This window comes from Physella acuta, unplaced genomic scaffold (genome assembly GCF_028476545.2).
Source record: "Physella acuta isolate Inbredline_101_S28 unplaced genomic scaffold, ASM2847654v3 ptg000007l, whole genome shotgun sequence".
Taxonomy (NCBI): Eukaryota; Metazoa; Mollusca; class Gastropoda; family Physidae; genus Physella; species Physella acuta.
In genome coordinates this window covers 273,276-291,873 of record NW_026731527.1, presented here as the reverse complement: position 1 = coordinate 291,873, position 18,598 = coordinate 273,276, and the positions used below count along the sequence as shown (strand labels likewise).

At 36.9% G+C, this 18,598-nt stretch overlaps 1 protein-coding gene and 1 long non-coding RNA gene across 2 annotated transcripts; both read right to left on the bottom strand.

The window, feature by feature from the left end:
- Positions 1 to 249: 249 nt before the first annotated feature.
- Positions 250 to 2,181, bottom strand: LOC131949565 (uncharacterized). The gene is made up of 3 exons (XR_009388178.1): positions 2,105 to 2,181; positions 1,033 to 1,164; positions 250 to 513 (listed from the first exon to the last, which is right to left on the bottom strand). It is a non-coding gene; the product is annotated as an uncharacterized LOC131949565 (long non-coding RNA).
- A 728-nt stretch (positions 2,182 to 2,909) lies between these two features.
- Positions 2,910 to 7,385, bottom strand: LOC131944436 (embryonic protein UVS.2-like). The gene is made up of 4 exons (XM_059305080.1): positions 7,330 to 7,385; positions 6,719 to 6,815; positions 4,099 to 4,219; positions 2,910 to 3,156 (listed from the first exon to the last, which is right to left on the bottom strand). The coding sequence occupies exons 2-4, from the start codon at positions 6,789 to 6,791 to the stop codon at positions 2,910 to 2,912; spliced, it is 441 nt and encodes a 146-aa protein (XP_059161063.1). The 5' UTR covers positions 6,792 to 6,815; positions 7,330 to 7,385.
- Positions 7,386 to 18,598: the final 11,213 nt, after the last annotated feature.

The window sequence follows — 18,598 nt, the reverse complement described above, 5'->3', positions numbered from 1 at the left end:
GGACAAAGGCTATGGAAGCTAATCCAAAAACAAACGCAGGATGAAATCGGAGTTAATGGCCTCAATAGCGCATAACCAGTTGACACGTATTCTTAATTGTGTTGGAGGGGATCCTGCACTAAACTTAAGAACGAAGAAGAAGAAGATTACTTAAATTGATCAATAATTTCACTAAATTAACATAATTATAAATAAACCAGTTAATAATCGTCAGAAATCAAATCGTTTAATGTAATGAATTACCATCACAATACGTTTTGTTGAAATGTTCGTATCCACTCGCGCAGTAACATTCAAATGAGCCGAAAGTGTTATGACAGTAGGCGTGGTCCTTCGCGAGTGTACACGGAGGCAACTCAAAACTGCATTCATTGAAGTCTAGTTCACAGCGGGTCGAGGTCCATTCCAGCTTGCAAGTACACTGTCCGTACTCTTTGTCACATGACTCGGTTCTGTCACGGATACAGTCACACGTGAAGGCACAGTCGTCACCGTACTTCCAGTCTTCACATTCTGAAGGAAATTGAATGTCATTAGCAGTTTAATAAGTTGTATTTGTGGAACAATCTTCCTAATAAAACAAAACTATTTATATCTGAAAATATATTTAAAATAAACGAAAACAATTATTCAATGACCTCCTTTACTAACTCATTGCAACATTTCTCATGTATCTATTATATTATCATTTTACCTCATTTTGTATTATGACTATTTAATATTATTTCTTTATTCCAAGTTTTTTAATGATATGTTATTGCTGTCTTTACTAGTCAATTTTTTTTTTTTTTAAATCTGTATGCCGAGTGTATTGAAATTGATAAACCAGAGTTTTCTTTCCATTACAGTTAGACACTTTTTGTTAGCAAACTTCGTTTAGAAAAGAGCAAATATTTGGGTACTGGACTTATAAAGGGGTCCATATATAAAAAAAAATTACCTGCCGCGCAGTCAATTTTAAAGTGATCAAGTCTAAATTCGGTTTTGTGGTTTTACTACGCGAGTAGAATGAGGAGGAATTGTGTTACAAACCAATGCACGTTTCGTCGTTTAAAGAGTCATTGAGGCTCATCCCTCTAGGACAGAGACAAACTTCAGTCCAGGGATCAGTTGAGGTCACACTACACGCGTGGGAGCACTTCTTGGTCTTGCACTGGCCTGGGTCTAGATATAGAACACACTGATGTAACGTTTGGAATAAAAGGAAGATCCGTTAAGTAATAGTATAGTAGCACAATGATAAAATTGCTGAAAACTTTTGATCAAATAAATGGGACGTTGCTTATATAGTACAAGCGTACCCGTCGCGCGTCGCTGTGATCTAGCCCTAAACAAGAAACCAATAAAACTTTATCAGATAGCTTTATCTACGCGTTACCTGTCGTTTTCGGACGTGTGATATTTGTTCAAGTTATGACAGTATATTTTTAGATCTTAACTTTTGTGGCGAGGGTATGTCCACATTACCACCCTAGACAAAAAAAAAACAACTTGGGTTTACGTTGATAACCCTTCGTAATAGTAAATATTGCTTAGAGACCGCCTAGGTGTCAAGTCTTCTCAGGATGAATCATCACCTATACTGCTGTGTAGAGTACTCATTAAAATGAACGTAGGTGCCATAGTGTTTTTAGTGTAGCCCCGTATGCCGGACTCACACTCAGGTGCAATTAGGCTGTTTAATTAAAGAAAAACCAAGATGTCTAATCAACGAACCCTATGTGCTAAGATAACCGCTAAGGAACTTGAGGCACCAAACCGTACACTACTGCTTCACGTTTGAAGTTTAGACAAATACAGATCTGGTTTTACTAAATAACTATAAGCAGTAAGGTAAAATATTTAGTTTATGAACAAAGAGGGGATGTGCAGGCTCCAACTTTTCTAGGGTTCTCAAAAAGATCTCTTGATTTCGCTTTAGTTTTCAACGGAGGGGCATAGAGCAATGGTTAATTAAGTAACCGCTTCTCTACCATAAGAGCTAAATTCTTGTCTCTAAACGACATTTTAATACAGCTAAGCCAAAACACACAATTTTAGTAATTGTTGTTTTTTTGTTTGGCTGGATACCCTTTAAACATGAAGCGTGAGATCAACCTCTTACCATGGCATTTTCCGTCCTCCCAGATCTCTAGGCCTGGCTTGCACACACACTCGTACCCAGACTTTAGTTTGCTGCACACGGAGTAAGGGTCTTCGCAGATGGTGGGTTCCAGACATTCGTTGACGTCCACAGTGCAATCGAGGTACCAGCCGGGGTTGCAGTTACACTTTCCTGTTTGACTGTTGCAGCCGCTGCTATGGAAACGGTCGCAGTCGCAGGAAGTGTTGCAGACGTCGAGGCCGTAGGTATATTGTGGGCATTCTAGGAATATGATTATAGTAATGAGTGTTATTTTATTGAAAAAAAACACAAATAAATAAATCATTTGTTTTTAAAATCATTTTTAAAAATCCTATATTTTATGAAGTCATGGTTACTTTCCAGCAAGGCAAAGATTTGAATTTAGTTCTAGTGGGAGTCTGATTTAAGCAGTGGATAATGTACACGTTGATTTTCTTTACAGTTTTTATAACTACGGAATTTAATTTTCAGACGATGGGTTTTTGTCACGTACGCATGCCTCTACAGTGTTTAGCTCAAAAGAGTACTAAAATTGCCAAACATTGTACGTCTATTGCTTTTATTTGTTAATGTAAATCATATCTAATTGTTGCATTAATGCATTATATGGAAAAGAGTAGCAGCGTAGCCTATCAAGGAATCAATTAAATCAACCAATTTAGTAAATTGAAATTTGTGTGGTGTGCTAATAATAAAAATACACCAAATACACATTAATGATTCATGTTAAAGGAAAAAAAAATAATTACCAAAAATTAATCAAATCTTAGATAATGAACGAATATCAAGAGAACCTACCATGGGATGTGTATGTCATATTGAATCCTGACCCCGACCCTCCTGGACCAGATACGAACTGGACATACAGAAACATCCCGCTGGATCTAACTCTGATTCCTGCAGTTCTGGCGTCCAAATCGTACCCGCAGTACGTTCCTAACAGCGGGTATCCGCTGTGGGTTCCGTCAAAAATTTTAACGTAGTCCACACAAACCTGGTCTTTTTTTCTTTTAAGGTCCAGTTTCAGAAACCTGGTAATTTACAAAGAAAAAACCTTAATTAACATACATAATTCATATTTAATTGCATTTTTAATAATAATTCCTGAGGAAGATAAGAATTTTTCACACTAAAGTTTAGCCAGTATTTCTTATGCCTCAGAGACATAAAGGATGACATAATTGAATAACTACAAAAGTTTACCATGAAATCTTAAGATTTAATGCCAGACAAAGTGTCGAAAGACGACCAGTGACAGTGTTTCTCCCAGACTTTTTCTTCAAGGGAGAGGGGGGGGGACAGGCACTTGAAGTTTTCGGTGGGGGGGCGGATTAAAATTTCCGGGGGGGGGGGGGCGGCGGACACTGTTAAAAGTATTTATTTTCTATATAAATTACATTTCTTCGAGGAGGGTGGGAAGACTATCTTTGGGGGGCTGATTCTCCCCCCCCCCCAAGAGGTGCCTGGAAGAAGCTCTGGTGGCAAACCACACAAAAGAATACAGCCGATAGAATGGGATATAAAGCCCGCAAATGGGATGAATCTCGCCACGCCCTGGTAAAAGATATCGAGAGGCAAGAGTTGGAATGGTTCCCCCTCAACCCTATTTTTAAAAAGTGTAGGCATGCTTAAGCAATCCCGAAGATTGTGAAAGAAGAAACAAAGCGTGTAGGCTCAACTAAAGAGATCTGCCCAAAACTGAGTCCGGCAGCCCTTTGCTCCTTTGAGGTTACACGTAAGTCAAGTAAGTAAAGTGATGTTCCAACGATAAGTCTTGGATTAATTAAGCTTTATAAATTATTTAGCTCTTCCATTTTCAAAGTGACATAAAAATATAGACAAAAGATCTTTTCAGTAACATAGGTCAATTCCAATTAAAACTGCAACTACTTCATCGAGACAAAACGCTATTTCTAACTACTCTCTTCATCAGAGTTATGTAAAATAAACTAAAAACCAATAAAAAAACAAACCTGATGTCGATTATTTGATTATAAGGAGCATTGATGAGCCAGTCCATGAACGTGTTATTCGGGTAGTAATCTGGAAAGTTGGGGGATGATATCGATCCTTCGGTGTATAGGTAGATTTGTCCTGTTTAGGGAGGATTAAACCAGTACAAAGCAGAAAAGAAAGCCTTTTTTTTTTAAAAAAAAAAGAATATACTTTGTTAAAAGTCGTGTGATTTATATGGTGAACTAATTGAACGTGATATACAGGGGTTTTTTTTGTTGTAATATACAAGATCACAGCTTGTGATGTAATCGTCTCTTGTTAATGTCCTCTTCTCAATATTGTCGCACACTAAACAAAAGCAATAGAGCGACCATACACATAGTACCTGATGAAGTACGATTTACGAGAGTAAAAGGAAGTCGAAACAAACTGCATCGTACAATTAATGGGGTGTAAGGGTTCGGTGTTCAGGGGTTCGGAGGTTTGATACGATGTTCGAGGTGAGGACTAGAGACCTAGACCTAGACCTAGACCTAGACAGACCTAGACCTAGACCTAGACCTAGACCTAGACCTAGACCTAGACCTGGACCTGGACCTGGACCTGGACCTGGACCTGGACCTGGACCTGGACCTGGACCTGGACCTGGACCTGGACCTGGACCTGGACCTGGACCTGGACCTGGACCTGGACCTGGACCTGGACCTGGACCTGGACCTGGACCTGGACCTGGACCTGGACCTGGACCTGGACCTGGACCTGGACCTGGACCTGGACCTGGACCTGGACCTGGACCTGGACCTGGACCTGGACCTGGACCTGGACCTGGACCTGGACCTGGACCTGGACCTGGACCTGGACCTGGACCTGGACCTGGACCTGGACCTAGACCTAGACCTAGACCTAGACCTAGACCTAGACCTAGACCTAGACCTAGACCTAGACCTAGACCTAGACCTAGACCTAGACCTAGACCTAGACCTAGACCTAGACCTAGACCTAGACCTAGACCTAGACCTAGACCTAGACCTAGACCTAGACCTAGACCTAGACCTAGACCTAGACCTAGACCTAGACCTAGACCTAGACCTAGACCTAGACCTAGACCTAGACCTAGACCTAGACCTAGACCTAGACCTAGACCTAGACCTAGACCTAGACCTAGACCTAGACCTAGACCTAGACCTAGACCTAGACCTAGACCTAGACCTAGACCTAGACCTAGACCTAGACCTAGACCTAGACCTAGACCTAGACCTAGACCTAGACCTAGACCTAGACCTAGACCTAGACCTAGACCTAGACCTAGACCTAGACCTAGACCTAGACCTAGACCTAGACCTAGACCTAGACCTAGACCTAGACCTAGACCTAGACCTACCTAGACCTAGACCTAGACCTAGAGACCTATAGACCTGGACCTGGATCTGGACCTGGACCTGGACCTGGACCTGGACCTCGACCTGGACCTGGACCTGGACCTGGACCTGGACCTGGACCTGGACCTGGACCTGGACCTGGACCTGGACCTGGACCTGGACCTGGACCTGGACCTGGACCTGGACCTGGACCTGGACCTGGACCTGGACCTGGACCTGGACCTGGACCTGGACCTGGACCTGGACCTGGACCTGGACCTGGACCTGGACCTGGACCTGGACCTGGACCTGGACCTGGACCTGGACCTGGACCTGGACCTGGACCTGGACCTGGACCTGGACCTGGACCTGGACCTGGACCTGGACCTGGACCTGGACCTGGACCTGGACCTGGACCTGGACCTGGACCTGGACCTGGACCTGGACCTGGACCTGGACCTGGACCTGGACCTGGACCTGGACCTGGACCTGGACCTGGACCTGGACCTGGACCTGGACCTGGACCTGGACCTAGACCTAGACCTAGACCTAGACCTAGACCTAGACCTAGACCTAGACCTAGACCTAGACCTAGACCTAGACCTAGACCTAGACCTAGACCTAGACCTAGACCTAGACCTAGACCTAGACCTAGACCTAGACCTAGACCTAGACCTAGACCAAGACCAAGACCTAGGCGGAGCGTACACAAAACTAATGGCTGCATCCTCCATTTCTAGAATATGAAGAAACGAAATAATATGAAGAAACGAAATAATTCATTCAAATTTGATTTCGATCTAGAATTTATCAAGAAGTACGCTTTGAAATGTATATTATTTTCTCGGCCAAAACAACATAAATACCATTGAACAGCTGGATTTTTAACAGTCATTTAAATAATTTAATCAGTGTGTGCATTTAACATGGTGTTGTGTTCACTAATAGTGTATATAATTTTGTTTATCAAATAACTATTGGAATCCAATGTTATTTTAAATGTGTCGGATTTTTAGCAATTTAGTGATTTATTTTCTTTTTCATTAATATTGTTCGCCGTGTAATAAAGCAAATTGCGTTTTGACCAATAACTATTTTATAAAATATTTTTCTCAAACAAGTGTAATATTAAAATATATAGGCCTATAATTCACGTGTAACGGGTACCGACGGCTAGTAGTGAGACAAACGTTCTCACTAAATGCATTCGTGTTCTCTCTTTGGTCATATGAAAAACAGTTTATTTTGCATCAAGTTTTAAAATAACAGTAATACCAACCGTCAGTCTCCTTGACGATAAGGCAATAAATGAGGGCTAGGGCTGATAACAGGAGATGACGACATCTTCCCATCGTAGTGGCGATGTTGATCAACGCCTGTCGTTTAAAACATTCAACAACATAGTAAATGGTAGCAGATTATCCAAAACATGAAACGTCCATCTAAATTAAGGTTCATTACGCAAACTTAGCTTGAGTTCTATGTTTTTAGTAACGGAATGAGTACAGTGTTTCTTCCAGACACTTTTCACCGGAAGGGGGGGGGGGTACTTTATCCGGGGGTGTTGGAGGACACTGGTTATCTAAAAAAATTCCATTTCGTTCGAGGGAAGGGGGGGGGGGGGGCGGTAGACTTTCTTCGGGGGGTAAGGGCTCCAGATGACTGAATGAAACTTTGAATGAGAATTGGTTTTCCAGTTAGGACAATGTTCCTTTTCCCTTGGAAAATTGCCAGGTTTCGATGAGAATCAAGTGAACTCATTGTCGTTTTACAAGCTAGAGTGTCGAATCCAATTCGAGACAATCATTAGGGTTATTAGGTATTCATCTACTTTTTAAATCAAATTAAAAATAATAATCAACGACATGTTGAATTATTTTGATCACTTACCTTTAAATGTTTTGTCTTTAAAGTATACTGCAGTATCGATGTTTTAACTCATTTTTCTTCCACAAGTAGCCCTAATGTAAAACAAAACTAAAAAACTAAGACTTATATAGCAAGAATGGTTCGAAGGGATGTTGTTGGATCATATTTGAAGGACTCAAGCGTGGCTACCAATCAAATTTTAACAGGAGCGCAATCAGGAACTATGAAGGTTGTCGGCCAAGGTTCTGTTTTTGACAGTGTCACGGGACTGAGCTGGTTAAAAGACCAAGGACACAACTTCCCCCATTAGCCTGAAACAAATTGATCAAAGTGTCTTTTGTTCAGAAGTTAACTAGAGCATGACCTCTTAGCTAAGCAAAAATACAAAGGATACACGTATGCAATGTTGTAATTGTATTGAGTGTAATACAAAAATACGTTGGCTTCATTTCTTAGGAAAATGGGGAAGTGAAATATTGAGTAGCAATAAGTGGTCGCGTGTAGAGCCTATGGCAGCTATCTCGGTTTGGATTTGTGAATGTAGGACGGCCCTTTGTCCACCAAGCTCTAATAAGTACCTGACTAACATTGGGGAAAGTAAAGACGATTGGGCATAGCGCTGACCACACCATCTCTTTATATGTCGAGGTCAAGAAAAATGTGAACTCTATTTCATCTGCCCAACATAACGTGACGTCTAAAGACGAACTCTTTAAATAAATTAGTGTCCCTGCTTTCTTGAGAATTCCAAAATGCGTTTAAAAAAAACATTTCGGGCATGTTGATGCAATTTATTTCTACATCTTTTTATAATTTTTTTTAAAATTTACAATAAATGTGTATAAAGAATCGTTTTAAATAATTGTTATATATTTACAATTACATTTTCAAAAACAATAAATAACGCCAAAGAATCGCTTTAATATGCCTGCCAGTTTAAAATGTGTCTTTATCTCCGCCTGGGCACTTTGTCCATCTCAACGATAAAATATTTGATAGCGATAAGACGTTAGATATTACGAAATTAAGTGAAATAAAGTGTGCTAACACTATTAAATGTGCTCCGTCATAATTTATTTATTTCAAATTATTTTTAAAATTACAAAATTTCCAACTAGTTTAAGTCGTTTAAGAAAACTCTACAAAATACAGAATTTGATATTTGGCCAAATGATTTAATCAATTGTTGCTTTTTAGTTTGAAATTCGATCTTCGGGAAAAAGCAGTCACGCGCGGCAAGAGCGCCCTGATTATGGCTAGTGATTAACAAGACTGTTAAAAAAAAATAATTGATTATATTACACATATGGATTTTAGTTAGGAAGATATAAAATCTTTTTAAAGTGCCAGAACCATTGTAAACACATTTAACGTTTCTTTCAGGCATTTTTCTTCAGGGGGGTGCACTTCAAATTTTCAGTGGGGGCTGGGCGAACAAAATTTTCCGGGGATAGACGCTGGTAAAAATTATTATTTTCTTTATAAATTATATTTCGTTCAGTGGGGGGGGGGGGGGGATCGAAAAAAAAAACTCTGTACGTGTACGTGTAAGTGTACGTGTACTGGTACGTGTACGTATACGTGTGCGTGTGCGTGTGCGTATGCGTATGCGTGTGCGTGTGCGTGTACGTGTACGTGTACGTGTACGTGTACGTGTACGTGTACGTGTGTGTGTACTTGTGCTTGTGTTTGTACAGGTACGTGTTCATGTGCTAATGGACTTAGGTGTAGGCCGAGTACAGGCCAATACCCTAAGGGTAAGCCAATTCTTATTGTATAGGCCAATACCCTAAAGGCAGCGTATATGCCAATACCCTAATGGTAAGCCAATTCTTATTGTATAGGCCAATACCCTAATGGTAAGCCAATTTTTAAAGCTATAATAAAACAAACTTATCGATCGTTGTTCTGAATTGCTGGAGTGCATCGTGACAAATGTTCTACGTCTTACCCGCTGTAATTAGAGCTAACTGAATCGATCTCATTAATCTACACGAGGCTAATCAAAAGATTCGTTCCGATAACGTAACATTTATGTCGTTCACATTCCTGGGATCGAGCCAGGGAGATTTAGTGGAGTGAATCGGAAACATCGGGGTAGATTTTGTTCTTTTGATGATGGTATTTCTGGGGAACTAGTTCTTTTGATGATGGCATTTCTAGGGAACTAATTCTTTTGATTATGGTATTTCTAGGGAACTAGTTATTTTGATGGTTGTATTTCCATGGAATTAGTTATTTTGATGATGGTATTTCCCCTGTACTAGTTCTTTGAATGGTGGTATTTCTAGGGAACTAGTTCTTTTCATGGTGGGATTTCCAGGGAAACTATTTCTTTTGATGGTGGTTTTTCAAGGGAACTAGTTCTTTTGATGGCGGTATTTTCAGGGAACTTTTTCTTTAGATGGTGGTATTTCAGGGGAAGTAGTTCTTTTGATGGTGGTGTTTCTAGGTAACTAGAAAAAAATCATGTCAACTTATAGGTCTATATCCAAGGTTTATTAATAGTTCAGAAATGTAGAGGTTTAAAAGGGAAAGGCGTGGTTGAGTCGTTAAAGCCCTTGGTTGCTAAACCAAAAAGTCATGAGTTCGAACCCTCCAAATTCAAGCAACTACTGCCTCATAGTTTGTTCTTGGTTGGACAAAGGCTATGGTAGCAAAGCTGAAATCGGAGTCAACAGCCTCAATTGTGCATAACAAGTTGACATGTATACTTAATTATGTTGGAGGGAATCCCTTCTAATACTAAAATTATTAAAAAGAAAAAAAAAAACATAAAAGTAAGCAAAATCATAGCACAAAAATCGAAAACCAGCGCCGACCTGAGATCTACAACATTAGTCTGCAAGTTTTGAGTCCGATTTCGGTCCAGTCTTGAGTCTATAGGGCGTCCCTTAGTCAATCCAGCTTTGATAAGTACCTGACGTACGTTGGGGAAAATAAAGGGCATTATGCAAACCACAACATCGCTTCATGAAACAGGTCATGAACGATGTCAAGAAACATACGAACTCTACATTATCTATGTATTGTATAGAAGGCAAAAGTTACCCACCGTGACTACGCCTCTGCTTATCCGCCTCACGAAGCGGAGCTAACAATTATTTCCTTAGGAAGAACATCGAAATATAACACAAAAAAAGGCCTCTAAAGCTGATCGAAGTCTTCTTTATTTAGATCTAGGGGTAAAGGACAATGTCATTGTTTATTACTTCTAGGGCTATACTAGTTTTACATAAAAGCTGCTTAAACGAAACGAAGCATACGTCAATTAAATATGTCCAATACAGGGTAACATAAAACATGTATTATAAAGGTGGTAAAGTACTTCAATACATCTTTTTCATACAAATGGTAACACAACACACTTAGAGTTGTATAAGTACAAGTAGATTTTATAAACACAGAAGTAATATAAGAATATAAGAAGTAAGATAAGAAAAAAATATAAAAATTATATATATATATATATATATATATATATATATATATATATATATATATATATATATATATATATATATATATATGTTTATATTTATATTTATATATATATATATATATATATATATATATATATATATATATATATATATATATATATATATATATATATATATATATGAGGTGGTAATCTCTTGCTAAGGTAGCATACTGTTCGTTGAAAGGGAGATCATTGGGTTTTTACGAACTGATTACTTAGAAACAATTAGTTAATTAAAATTTAAGAAACAAACTTTATCATATAGTTCTTGTTACAAAAGACCTAAATATTTATAAAGCTACCTTGATACCGTCTTTGTTCCATCTTCTCTAAATTCTGATAAGCATTTTATTAATTTCAGAATGGTATGAGATGTTTTTCAACCAACTATATTTATCAAGGGCGATTATACACTGGGTAGTTCTCCCATCGAAAAAAAGTGGAGTTATCAAACATTTGTCGTTATTCGAAGGCCTCTATTTCTCCTCTGTTAAAATAAATTAATTAATTTATGAAATTTAAAAAAAAAAGTGTTCATTACCAATTAAATTAAATTTTATAAATTACTAATTATCTATCCTCCCATCTAATAGGTATGTAACTGATTTTAATAGCTATTTGCACTATAAGTAATCATGATTTGTGTCCCCGTAAGACGTCAAAGAACTATACAATAAAACCAAAAAAAACCTTAATAGCAACAAGAATTTTAATGCACTGAAAATAAAAAAAAAACTAATTTGCTTTCTTTTATAAAAGCTTTGGTGGTTCAGGAGATCTTTTAAATATTTTAGCGACCAAAGCTTTTATGAAAGAAAATAGATTAATTTTATTTTCTTATTTTCAGTGCATTTAAAAGCTTGTTGCTTTTAAGTTTTTTTTAATATTTGTTTTATTACAACATTTTATTTAGTTCGCAACATCTGTTTGTTTGTGGGTTTGTGACAAATTTTGTGACTCAATTTTATATCCACTTCTAATGCAGCGATTGCGTTCAAACTTTCCAGACACGAACCAGTTTGATGACAATACAATGCTATCAATTTTTTTTTTAATTTAATTAGACGCTTAATTAGTTATAAAAGTCAATTAAACGGTTTCGAAACTAAGGGGAGATAACAAAGTTAAATCACTCGATATATTACTATTCAATAACAGAATGAAAGATAACTTGTTAGACGCAATCTCCCTAACAGTCCGGTGAGCTGTGATTCACGAGAGTGTTTTACAATCGTAGAGCCGGTCGATCTTGTGAAGGCTATAGTGGGGCAGATAGTAAAGTTTTCAAACGGAGTGAAACTAAGGGGAGGTAGTAAGTATAAGACCTATCCCAGTGGCGTAGAGCGAGGTCGGGTATCACCCGGTGCGGCACTTAATGGTGTCACCCCCCAGAGGCGTAGCGACCCTTCGCGGGGACAAATTTTCGATTTGCACCCCCCCCTCAAACTTTCGATTTGCACCCCACTCCCCTCAAGTTTTTCTCTATTTATTTTGCTATTTTTTGCCTTGGTGTCACCCCCCCCCCCCATAAATGGTGTCATCCGGTGAGGTCCGCACCCCCCCCCCCCGCACCCCCCCCCCCTCCCCTCGCTACGCCTCTGACCTATCCTTCAACATATCATCTTACCGTTGTCTGTAAATTGTGGTCACGCACGGCTGCAGTCACGGGACAGATAATCGTCTTTAGATATAGCGAGCTACTGGTGGTGTTGTGTAGCAAATATTTTGAGTCGTGTCGACTTCATAAATTAGGGATCATTAAAAAGTAGAAAACAAAACAAATTTAAAAAAAACCTTTCTGGCAACACGCTTTTAAATGCTCTGAAAATAAGAAAGTAAAACAAATGTGATTAATTTCTTAAAAGCTTTGGTTGCTAAATATGTAAACGATTTTCTTATTTTCAGTTCATTTAAAAGCTTGTTGCTATAAAGGTTGTTTTATAATTGTTTTATTTTCTACTTTTTAGTGATTCCTAATTTATGAAGCCATCCGCCTATAGTTTAGCGGAACTTGATATTCAGACACGTTCTGTATAGTTACGATCAATTACAATCAACATTCCTTAATTTTTAGATTATTCTTTAGTAAAATTATTGGAAATTACCCTGTAGAAAGAACTTTTTTCTCAGCTGAAGTGGAAGAAAAATTAATTTTGAGAAAACATACACTAAAGATAAACTATGGTCCCGAACTTGAATTTGCATCACTGCTATTCTATTTGTATTATACAATTTCGCCATTTTTCATTGAATAACGTTAGTGAATGGTACGCACTAAAAGCAAGGAAGAACATATTTTCTTTATATTAATACTTATAACGTAATGCAGTAGATAACTTGTTTCTTTCTTTCAGCGTTTGCATTTATAATTTATGTAATTATAAAAAAATTATTTTGCGTTAAAGATGAATTATTTCTCTATCAACATACTTCTTATTTATGGGTTTCTCCACCCCCACCCCTTTCCCAGGCATAAAAAAATCATATTTGGCATTGACCCCGTACCTCCAAACCCTAGCGCCTTTCAAGTGTAAATACGAAACTGCAAATTACCAGACAAGACATCATGAATGAGGTATACTGAAGCCAGTTTTTTTCCTTCTATGTATTTACCAGAGTTTCTTTCAGACATCTCTTTATTGGGACATCCCCTTCCCCCCGAACCCTCATTCCCCCCCCCCCCCCACTCAAAGCACACCTCCTCAGAACGAAATTGAAAAAAATATTGTAATAAAAAATATATACTTTACTCCAGTCCACCCCCACTCCCTCGGAAATATAAGTGCGCCCCCCACCCCGAAGCTAAAGTTCCCACACCGAGAAACAATGCCTGACACTGCGTGGGAGGAGCCACTTGTGCGTCAACACTTCAGGACGTACCGTCAGTTCCGCAACAAAAACAAAGGCCTCTAGCTAACCCGGCGTATTTAATTTAATGAACCGACGACTTGATCAAATCACCACTGACTGCTTGAATAAGTTTAGCTGAAGCGAGTTTTCCTTTTACGAGATTACCGTATAGGTAATCACCAGCGCGTCACCTTTACAGCACTTAATGTCAGTCTCGTAACAAAAGAAACAAAATACGTCTCTGACGTTTGAAACGTATCTTAATTAATTAACATTTTTATAGATTTTTCCCCATTATAGACTCTGAAACAAATGATGTGGTAAAGTGTAGGTGTACATGATAAAAGAAATTCAATCAGAGTACGTTATTAACATAAATCAGTTAAATATTTTAAATCTCTCCTCGGCTAATAGTCAGTACGACATTTTTTTTTAGTAGGCGGTTGAATTCAGCACTTAGTATGAACACAAAACTCAAAGCTGGTTAGGACTTGTTTATTCAAGTTTTGAGTTGTCTGGAGAAAGAGCGCCAGAATTTTAATTAGTGTAGAACAGCTATTGGTTTTAAAATTGTTTACCACACAACTTCAAAAGAAATAAAAGAGGCAATGTGTCAAGACTAATGCACATTTACCTTACAGTTTACTGAATCATAACGAAAAATATCAAACAATTAGGTAAATGGCAGGCTGTTAAAGCGTGTGGGGAAAATTCGTACCCCCTAGGAAGAAAATAATTTAAAAATAATTGAAGCTGAAAACAGTTCTTGATTTGAAGCTGTCTTTAGAATGCTGTCTTTGACGACAGGTACTTTGACCATAAGGGATTTGTCCAAAGGTGGTAAAAGCCCTTCTGATGTCAAACCCCAATGGTAAAAGCACCTAGGGCCGTATGTTTATGATCAACTATATTTTTAAATTTAGGTTTTATTAAACAGACGAGCACATAAAACAAGACAAACAATGTGCAAATGGGAACTAATTCTCCGCATAGAATTACACATAAATACCAAAGTAAATGGACATAACATGTTTAGCACTGATGTTTTGATTGGTGTACTAATATTGATCATTGTATAACCTCTCTAGGTGCAATATATTTAGCTTTTCGGGCATTAGCATTGAATCAAATCGGTTCACAACTCGTTTGAATATTGTGAAATAATTCTTTTCAGAAATAGAAAAAATAATTATTTAGAAAATATATACTTTAAACACTGTCCATCCCTCTACTGAAAATTAATTCCGTACCCCCTGCCGACAATTTCAAGTCCCCCAGGAGAAAAAGGTCTCAAGGAATCAAAGAAACATTGTTCAGCCTAACGCAAATTCTTTGATGGGACTACGACTAATTCCCGAAAGACACTTTCCTGAATGCTGTCTGTGGAAGGCCATTTTCCCTAATGGACACTTGCCCGAATGCGACAATTCCTGAATGGACACTTGCCTGAATTAGACAAAGTCCCGAAAGCCAACACAATTCTAAGCATAAAAAACCCATAATTTAAAAAATATATATATATATATTACCAAATAGACATACATATATGCATTATAAATAGTGTATAAACATTTTTTTCTTTCTATAAAACAAAAAAAATACCATTTCATCTCAAATTTTTATAAAATGAATCTCAATTTTTAAAATTATGAAATTGCTATAACAGATTGTATAAAGAAGGTGTTCTGAATGGAGATCAAACATCGGCGACTGCATCCACAGTGTTTCTTCCAGAATTTTTTTCTCCGGGGGGGGGGGGCACTTGATATTTTCGGGGGTGGGGGCGGTCAACATTTTCCGGGGGGGGGGGGGGGGCGGACACTTAAAAGTTTATGTTTGCTATATACATTCCATCTCGTTCGGGGGGGGGGGGGGGGTAGAAGAGGTGCCTGGAAGAAACTCTGTGCATCCAGTGTTTTAAATTCGACACCAAGACTGTGCCTCTTTCTTTTGTAAAATGATCACTACGTATTACCGGCTTAGCAGGTCGAGACGGACAATAGCGCCTGTGTTTAATGTTGCGAGACGCCGCGCCGCCTACACCGCGTCTTAAATATGGTACACACAAACACCAAAAACAACCACTACTATACAAAGTGCTCAAACAATAATCAGAGAAAGTTAAAGACATGACTGCTAACATAACATTTACATTTATTAAAGAATATGTTTTTTCGGTTGTGCGATGGGCTAACTACTCGTCCACATAAAACAAAAGACAGTTACAGAAACCAAAGCCAAATCCGAAACAAATTCAGTCCTCGGGAGAATCAGGGCTCCACTTAGGAGAAGTATGATATATATATATAAATATAAATATATATATATATATATATATATATATATATATATATATATATATATATATATATATATATATATATATATATATACTAGCTGCATCCCGTGCTCCGCCACGGTAAATCTTTTTAAAATATACCAACTTTGGAACAGAACAAAACAAACAAAAACACAACACAAACACAAACAAAACACAACCACAACACAACCACATTACAAACACAACACAATCACAACACAACCACAACACAACCACAACCACAACACAACGGCAAAACAACCACAACACAACCACAACCACAACACAACCACAACCACAACACACGGTAAATCTTTTTTAAATGTACCTTTCCGGTGATTTGCACCCCCCCTCAAACTTTCGATTTGCACCCCTGTCCCCCCCCCCCCCGCCCTAAAACTTTCGATTTCCACCCCCCCCCCTCGCAATTTTTTTCCAACCCAATTTGGCGCCCCCTAAGGTCGGCACCCGGGGACATATGCCCTCCCCTCGCTACACCTCTCCTATAAAACCCCTAGCTTGTCCTCAAACCGAAAGATAGAATAATAATTAGTAAACAGTATAAATAATAGGCAGTATTTAAAATATCCGTGTTTTACCTACAATATTTCACTTTATCCATTCACGCATTTTTTTTCCAGTACTTTAAATTTTAAAAATTTACAATAGAGTTTCATAACTAAAACCATTGCGCACCTAATGAACGTGATGACGCGTCTATAATAGTGCTGAATAGTTGATTAAAAATTATAAGTAATAAACAGTAGGGCCTACATTCAGTGAATAAAATAAATAAAAGATTTGCCTTTTATCAATCCATGCTAATTATAATTTTCTAACAATAATTTCCTCTTACACATCCACATAATTTGCATTCACATTTTGCTAATTATATTATTGCAACACTAATTCCTTCTATGACGAACGTATATTTGCATTCACATTTTTTATTAGCGTGAGTTTAATGTATTTTTAAATTACCTCCTTTGTCAAAATTAGAAAAGAGTTAAATTCATTTGATTTTTCTAACCTACAGTTATTATGTTATTAAAATGTATCCACTTTTTCTAGGAATATTAACGAAAACTATATTTGACATTGATCCTTTTAATATGTTTTAGCAATGTGCGTGTATTTAATATTCTCTTTACGTTATGCAAAATTGTACAAACAGTGGAAATTATAAAATAGCTCTATGCCGCTATATAAACAAACCCTACTCTAATACTTATAATAAGACACTGCGGTGCACTGAAAAGCACAGCATGGTGCGTAGTTTACTTTTATAGTCCCAAAATCTATAGCGATGACGGAAGGACTGACACACTACCTAGCCGCTTATATTATAGATATATATATATATATATATATATATATATATATATATATATATATATATATATATATATATATTTATATATATATATATATATATATATATGTATATATGTATATGTATATGTATATGTATATGTATATGTATATGTATATGTATATGTATATGTATATGTATATGTATATGTATATGTATATGTATATGTATATGTATATGTATATGTATATGTATATGTATATGTATATGTATATGTATATGTATATGTATATGTATATGTATATGTATATGTATATGTATATGTATATGTATATGTATATGTATATGTATATGTATATGTATATGTATATGTATATGTATATGTATATGTATATGTATATGTATATGTATATGTATATGTATATGTATATGTATATGTATATGTATATGTATATGTATATGTATATGTATATGTATATGTATATGTATATGTATATGTATATGTATATGTATATGTATATGTATATGTATATGTATATGTATATGTATATGTATATGTATATGTATATGTATATGTATATGTATATGTATATATATATATATATATATATATATATATATATATATATATATATATATATATATATATATATATATATATATTTCATTGTATCTTTTTTGCACTTGCCACTTACCTACCCTAAAAACAAAAAAACCAGACAGTGCCCAGAAAGTTTTATTTCAATGTCACCCCTGTGAAGTTACCAGCACTAGGCACAAACAGGTATCGCTGTCAAGGTGATGTCTGACACAAAACGCCCACTTTAGAAACAAATTCTCTGCTGTGTTTTGATACGGTCATGATTTCAATTCATAACCTATTCTGCCTCCTACGCACTCCCGACTATAAATAAGATAATCTTGACTTAGACACAGTACAAGCCAACCTTGCAGTCTGAGATCAAGCAGCAAGATTTTCTTTATGTAGCCAGCTGAGTTCAATAACAAGGTGAGTTAACCAACAAAAGTTACCGTTGTATCTGGTTAGTTAATATTCTTGTATTTATATACAGTTTTAGAATTATATGATATGGTATGTTTAAATGCTTTTATTCAAATGCAATTTTATTTTATTTTTTGGAAATAAAATGCTTACAGAGGATGTGTAATATAATATGTAATTTGTTTTAAACTCATGGATCTAATTAATTACGTTAAACTATATCTCTTGGATCGTCTGTTTTTCTTTTAAGTAAATATCTGACAGTTTAAACTACGTTTTTGTAAACATACAGATAAAATATATGTTATCTAGCTTTAATTA